Here is a 7,490-nt window from a genome sequence, read left to right as displayed (position 1 = left end):
CTAGTTACAAATATAAACTAGTGAAACTATAGGAACAGAATACGAAGCAGAGAGGGGTCGCGTAGAAAAGAGAAAGTAAACTGAATTTTATAATCACCTACCCGTTCTCAATGCTAGCCTTTTTAAGTTTCACTGTTACACTGCCCTTTTCCTATCTAGTAAAAACTGGTCGCCTTCCGTGGTAGGTCAGGCAGATCTTTTTCAAACGGGTCTTTTGGGTAGACCAGTTTGTAAAGGTCAGTAGAAAAGGGATTAACCTTAAAAGAGTATATCAGACTCTTTAAATTTTTTCGCCCCATAGCAAAACGGCAAAAAAAATTTTAACATAAAATAAAAAAAAAAAAAAAAAAAAAAAAAAAAAAAAAAAATCAGTAAAACATCAAAACTCTGTTCCGTGTTGATTTATGCCGGGCGTCTCTTCAAACTATTGACGTTTTTTTTTTTTTTTTTAAGAGGTTTGACAGAGGGAACTGTAACTGCTATGGTCTTATCGTCCCGAAATCGAAGAGAGAAGGAAGACAGGATAGGAGAAAGCCAGCCGTTCCGAGAACGAACTTTATCCCATCAGGATAAAATCCGCCCGGGCGGGAATCGAACCCGCGGCCTAGCGCTTACAAGGCAGACGCACTACCAACTAAGCTGGCAAACTCTACTTAAGTTCGTTCAATTCTAATCTACTTGTTTCAATTTATTCTAATTATTTAATTCTATTCAATTCTAGGTTCCCCACATGGCCGCTAAGATTCTGCTACGCGCTCTCTACTCAGCATTACTACAGGGTTGTCGCATAGGCAGGGCTCTAAACGAAGCCATGCAAACAGTACAACACACCAAACATTTCGCCCACCCTATAAACTGGGCAGGGTACTTGCTTATTGGATCCGATATTCGCCTCTCCACCAAGGTAATCTATTCTATTCTATTTATAACACTTTGCCCAGTCTATGAGTGATAAGAGACCCATTTCAGGGTTTATACGTGACCTGGAAAAGTCATGGAATCTGAAAATCGGCCAAAAAGTCATGGAAAATCGTGATATTCAAAGCTGACTTGTAAAAGTTCATACTGAATAAATGTTCACGCTATTACTTCAAATTTAAAGACAACCTGAAAAAGTAACTGAATTTGCCACCGGGTCAGACATGAAAAATATCTCCGCCCCCTAATTTTTTTTATTTCAAGTAAATTCAAGTAAATTTTCTGGAAAATTCACTTAATATTCTGGAATAGTCATGGAATTTCATTCCGGGAAAAGCGTATGATGAACCCTCCGGGAAAAACGTATGTATTTAGGTGCTGGAAATTAGTGCCTCTCCTTTAAGAATTCGCATTGCTGTGATGTGATACCCACAGAGTAAAGACGCCCATGATCCTCCATAAAAAATAGTTTGTTTGTTTTTTTTTTTTTTTTTTTTTTTTTTTTTGTTTTTTGTTTTTTTTGTTTTTTTTTTTTTTAATTTTCTACTGTGTCTTTTTTTCAGGTTGCTATGACAGGCCAGGCGCTGTGTGAACTCCTCCGAACGCCTGAGAAGTGCAGGGATGCACTCCGCGTTACGCTACATCTAGTGGAAAAGTCACTCCAGGTAAGGTAGTAAAGGGAGTTTCTTATTCTTATTTCAGTCAGCTCCCATGGCGTAGTGGTCACTGCACTCGCCTTGCACGCGGGAGACCCGGGTTCGATTCCCGGCGGGGTCAAGAAATTTGTATCATGCAAATGATTGATCCCGTGACTGGCTGTTGCGGGGCCCACTCAGCCTCGTGAGGAAAATGAGTAGCTATGACATATAAATGCGCATAGCGACCGGTGCCAGCATGGTAGGTAAACATTGGATTTTAGGATTATTGAGATATTGGGAAAATCCTACAATGCTGCAGTGAGCACCAAAGTTGTGACATAACACAAAGAAATTGCATTTACAAATCCTCTGTATGGTAAACAATGTAATCAAGTAAACATGTCTGCTAAATTTTATTTAAAGCGGGCAAACTGATCAAAAGTTACGGTGAAACAAGGAGTTTCATTATAAATGCAAGAGGTTTGATAGAGGGAACTGTAACTGATAAGGTCTTATCGTCCCGAAATCGACGAAGAAGGAAGACAGGATAGGAGAAAGTCGGCCATTCCGAGAGCGAACATTATTCAATCAATGTGATTTCTCAATTTTCTCGCTCTCGAATTTTCGACCCATTATTCGTTCAGGATAAAATCTGCCTTGGGTAGGAATCGAACCCGCGGCCTAGCGCTTACAAGACAGTCGCGTTACCAAAGTAACTAGGCTGGCGACTAGAAATAAAAACAAGCTTTTGGTCAGACCCAAACAGAAATCGACTTTCCATTTTTCGAATAAGCTGAATTTATTATTGTTATTTTTATTTCGTTTCAGAGGAACGAGTATTCGGAAAGCATAGGTTGTCAAATTATCAAGCAAGATGATGTTACTCAGGTAAGTAGTGCCAACAAGCCTCGGTGGTGTAGTGGTCAAGGCGCTCGCCTGGTAAACAGGAGGGCGTGGGTTCAATCCCAGCCGAGGTATGGAATTTTATCCTCAATATAATTTGAGAATTTAACCACAATAATATAGTAGTAGCCTACTGGTGGAGTCAAGGGACTTTTCAGTCCTATGCGAGCAGTATAAATAAGCACTATTATTATTATCACCAATCGGCTACAGCTAAAACCCGCTACAACAACAACAACAACAAAAACATTATCAGACTGCTGGTGTAAAGGGACTTTTCAGTCTCATTCGAGGAGGATAAACAAGGTATATTCTATTCTATTAACTGTTTACGTTTCCATGGTTACAGGTGGTCGGTAACAAGCTGATAGGGGTCGGTCGACCAGGGGGAGGAGGGGAAAGTGATGCCGCGTTCACCCCCTCCCCTCCCGTGGCTTCACAAACCCTGCTAGCCCATCAGACCCGAATCCGAAACCTGTACTCGTGTATTAATGATTTGAATGAGAATATCCATGCTCTGGCTCTGAGTAGACCTGACTCGAGTAGCTCAGCAAGCTCCGCCACTGATTGGGAAGGTAAGAGGTTTCTTCAAAGCCAGCCAGCCTAGTTAGGTTAGTTGCTAGTGCGTCTGCCTTGTAAGCGCTAGGCCGCGGGTTCGATTCCCGCCCGGGGCGGATTTTATCCTGATGGGATAATGTTCGTTCTCGGAACGGCTGGCTTTCTCCTATCCTGTCTTCCTTCTCTCCTCGATTTCGGGACGATAAGACCATAGCAGTTAAAGTTCCCTCTGTCAAACCTCTTAAAAAAAAAAAAAAAAAAAAAAAAAAAAAAAAAAAAAAAAAAAAACAAAAAAAATGGATAAAAGTTGCACGACTACACTTCCAATGCAACCGCAATGGCTCTGAAATGTTTCTTCCTCACCATCTCTCCTCAGGTATGGCTGTGTTACACGAAGTGCTGGGCATGTACCATAGCGGCGTGTTCAAGGACGGACAACTAGTCAGCAACAAATCTACCAACAAGCAAGACCTGAAGACAATTCGCGGCGATCAAATCACTTGGATAGATGGACGGGAAACGTATTGTTCAAATATCGGGAGACTTATATCCGAAGTGGACGCGATTATCATGCGAGCCAACAGGATGGTCAATAATGGTCGAATGGGAGACTTTGTTATCAACGGACGAACCAAGGTAAGCCAGCCCAAGTTACCTTGGAAGGTAGCACGCCTGCCTTGTAAGCGCTAGGCCGCGGGTTCGATTCCCGCCGCCCGGGGCGGCGTGGCGGTTTAATATTATACCCTTGTGGCTCGCAGCGGGCCGCACAATTTGACCAGGCGGGCCGCATGCGGCCCGCGGGCCGCCAGTTTGACATGCCTGATTTAAGGGTATTTGAGTAGAATTTTTGAGTGTATGGCCGCCATACACGCCCTACATGAACGCTACGCCACTGCTGTGATGTGATACCCACAGAGTCCTGCTTCCTTCCCTGTGTTTCCTCAAAAACATGCGCTCTAAGTCACGCACCACGCCGAGTGGGGGAGATGTCATGAAGGCTTTGGTTCTAGGAAATCCCAGGTATGATTAATAGACTTACCTAACCCTAGAGCTCATTATTAGGTCGAATTCTCAAATAAATCAGGATAAATTCCATGCCTCGGCTGTTATCGAACCCACGCCCTCCTGTTTACCAGGCGAGCGTCTTGACCACTACGCCACGGAGGCAGATTTTAGGGCTTTGCTCCTAGGAAATCCCAGGTATAATTGAGGCTTTTTTTAAGATGTTTAAAGTCACTGTATAACTACCAAGATTTTTGGTGACAGATGCCTCGGCTGTTATCGAACCCACGCCCTCCTGTTTACCAGGCGAGCGTTTTGACCACTACGCCACGGAGGCAGATTTTAGGGCTTTGGTCCTAGGAAATCCCAGGTATAATTGAGGCTTTTTTAAGATGTTTAAAGTCACAGTATAACTACCAAGATTTTTAGTGACAGAAATTTTACCCTCCATTCGGGGACAACTCACATTAACCTCAAAAATAGTTAGGTTGTTTGTTTTTTTTTTTGTTTTTTTTTTTTTTTTAATTTTCTACTGTGTTTTAATTTCAGGTTGCTATGACAGGCCAGGCGCTGTGTGAACTCCTCCGAACGCCTGAGAAGTGCAGGGATGCACTCCGCGTCACGCTACATCTAGTGGAAAAGTCACTCCAGGTAAGGTAGTAAAGGGAGTTTCTTATTCTTATTTCTATTCTACAGCGTATTCATCGGGCCCAAAATAACGCTTCAGGATTGTTCTCGTTCGGGGCAGCCACACTGCTGTCACATCACGTGAGTTTACGTGATAGTTGTCTGGCTGTCCTGAACGGGATTACCTACAACATTATGGGAAAACATTGAACTACATCTTTCTGACTCGCCATGAGTTCACGTGACGTGACGTGATAGTAGTGTGTTTCTACCAATATTCTTATTCTATTCGACAGCGTATTCATCGGGGTCAAAAGAACGCTATGTACACAACGCAGAAATCTATCGAGAACAAAGTAGGTCTTGTACAAGGCTGGGAGGAGTTGCTTCTATTCTATCCTTGATTTAATTCTATTCCATTCTATTCTATCCTTGATTTAATTCTATGCTATTCTATTCAACAGCGTATTCATCGGGGTCAAAAGAACGCTATGTACACAACGCAGAAATCAATCGAGAACAAAGTAGGCCCTGTACAAGGCTGGAAGGAGCTGCTACAATCTGTAGGGTTCCGATTTGAACCAGCGGCCAATGGCATTCCATCCTCAGTATTCTTCCCTCAAAGTGATCCTGAGGAGAGACTAACACAGTGTAGTGCTAGTCTGCAAGCCCTGCTGGGACTGAATGGTAAGTATACTGCTCGAATAGGACTGAAGAACGCGGTTCAATTAGATCCTTCTTCGGTAGTGTATTTCTAGTCCAATTATCAAGAAATCCTATGCTTTTTTCAGGACCTGCCTCCTCAATTAGCCTGGGGCCGGGAAAAGCCAACACGTGATTGCCCAAATGGTCATCCATCCGAATTCGTTCTTAAAACCCAAAATTTCAGAAGGTATTCAAAAGAAGTCAACTAAAATTCCAGAAGGTATTCAAAAGAAGTCAACAAAATTTCAGAAGGTATTCAAAGTCAACTAAAATTCCAGAAGGTATTCAAAAGAAGTCAACAAAATTTCAGGAGGTATTCAAAAGAAGTCAACAAAATTTCAGGAGGTATTCAAAAGAAATCTACAAAATTTGAGAAGGTATGAAGATTCAGAAATTAAAAGAAATCCTCAAAATTCCAAAAACGAAGATTAGCTGCAAAATGAGCCCTCAAAGTCCAAACGAGAAAATACAAGAAGAAACTGAAAATGCCAGAATGTGAAATGTGAAACGTAAATAAGAAATAAAACAAAATTCAATCACCCGTGTTTTCATTTCTGTGTTCAATACCTGGATAGGATATGATAGTAGGGACTAGGCTCGTAGCATGCCTCTCATCAGATGGGCGAGAAGAGACACAATACTTCCCATTTCGGTGCTTTGTCAACACGAGAACAGCAGAAAGTAACCCGTTGTAATATCTGCTTTCGAAATATGTGTACTAATTTTTGTCGATGGTGGGAAACGAACCCGGGACCTAGTATAAACCTAGTTTCTAAGACAGCCCCTTAGGTTTTTGTTTCAGGTTATAAGTAAACCTAGTTTCAAAGACAGCCCTCTGGTTTATGTTTCAGGTTAAGTTCAGAAGGAGATCTCATAAAGCGAGACGAAGGGGACGGCCGCTCTATTGCCGAGTCTCAGTGTAGCTCAATAAAAGTAGCCACTCAATTGTCTTCACGAGGCCAAGTGCACCCTGAACGCCAAGCACAGAGCCGAAAAAAAACTGCGGCCCCGCCGGGAATCGAACCCGGGCCTCCTACGTGCAAGCCTAGTGTGATACCCACTCGGCCACGGAGGTTGCTCCATTATATTTAACTCCAATTTTCATTTCAGAGTACAATGTCGGAATGGAGGCTCGTGTTTTGGCTCACGTTCATAATTCTGGCGGTCACCAATCTATTCTATCTCGTGTTCGGCTCGGCCGAAATACAACCCTGGAACGACCCCAACCCTGTAGTACAAAAGCCGCCCCCCCGAAGTGAAATAGAAATCGGCCCAGAACCCGAATAGAGTGCCCCAAAACCCGAATAGAGTGCCCCAGAACCCAAATAGGGGGATGCTTGTAGATTGAGTACGAATAGACTATCTTTGGACAAGCAACCACACTAGTAGATCATTGATGGCCGAGGCCACAAGTGAGCGTATTTGGATTAACTTCGGATCAAGCAATCTGATTGGGGTTGATTTCAAAAAATTCCGCCCGGGGCGGATTTTATCCTGATGGGATAATGTTCGTTCTCGGAACGGCTGGCTTTTTCCTATCCTGTCTTCCTTCTCTCTTCGATTTCGGGACGATAAGACCATAGATAGCAGTTACAGTTCCCTCTGTCAAACCTCTTCAAAAAAAAAAAAAAAAAAAGTCAAACACAGACGTACGACTATACAGGGTGTCCACCAAAGTGTCACCTGTCAGCTACTCAAATTGCTCCGAATCTGTTGGAATTTTCGGGGGGGAAAAAAAGAAAAACACGTAGGTAACTCTGATTTTTGAGAACGAACCTTAGGTATGTATCTGTTTTTTTTTTTTTTTTTTTTTTTTTTTTTTTTTTTTTTTTTCCACCAACAACATACGTACATAACTTTAAAGATTTTTTTTTTTCACCAACGACATAGGTACGCACATAACTTCAAAGAAAATATAAATGTTTTAATAAAGTTAGCTATAGCCAAGAAAGAAAGTCATGTTGAGGATAAAGTCTGCCCGGGCGGGAATCGAACCCACCACCTAGTGCTTACAAGATTCATAGAAGCTTAACCATAGAACATAGAAGAAGCAAAAACATCCTTTAGGACTGTTTGCCCCTACACCCAAGCCTCAGGTGTTTTTTTTTTTTTTTTTTAGTATGGAGTTAAGCTGTAGTG

General features: G+C 42.3%; 1 protein-coding gene and 1 long non-coding RNA gene across 2 annotated transcripts in view; both read left to right on the top strand.

The window, feature by feature from the left end:
* LOC113470907 (tetratricopeptide repeat protein 28-like) overlaps nt 1-6,164 on the top strand; it is an 8,145-nt gene extending 1,981 nt beyond the window's left edge. The window contains exons 4-7 of the mRNA XM_026829674.1: nt 722-904; nt 1,482-1,583; nt 5,111-5,333; nt 6,154-6,164. Of these exons, the coding sequence (XP_026685475.1) occupies nt 722-904; nt 1,482-1,583; nt 5,111-5,333; nt 6,154-6,164 (519 nt within the window). The remainder of the gene's footprint in view (nt 1-721; nt 905-1,481; nt 1,584-5,110; nt 5,334-6,153) is intronic.
* LOC113470909 lies at nt 4,567-4,980 on the top strand. Its single transcript, XR_003393799.1, has 2 exons — nt 4,567-4,670; nt 4,943-4,980. It is a non-coding gene; the product is annotated as an uncharacterized LOC113470909 (long non-coding RNA).
* Nucleotides 6,165-7,490: the final 1,326 nt, after the last annotated feature.

This window comes from Diaphorina citri, unplaced genomic scaffold (genome assembly GCF_000475195.1).
Source record: "Diaphorina citri unplaced genomic scaffold, Diaci psyllid genome assembly version 1.1 scaffold1920, whole genome shotgun sequence".
NCBI lineage: Eukaryota > Metazoa > Arthropoda > Insecta > Hemiptera > Psyllidae > Diaphorina > Diaphorina citri.
The sequence above is the reverse complement of the archived record's forward strand: the minus strand, read 5'-3'. Positions and strand labels throughout refer to the sequence as shown.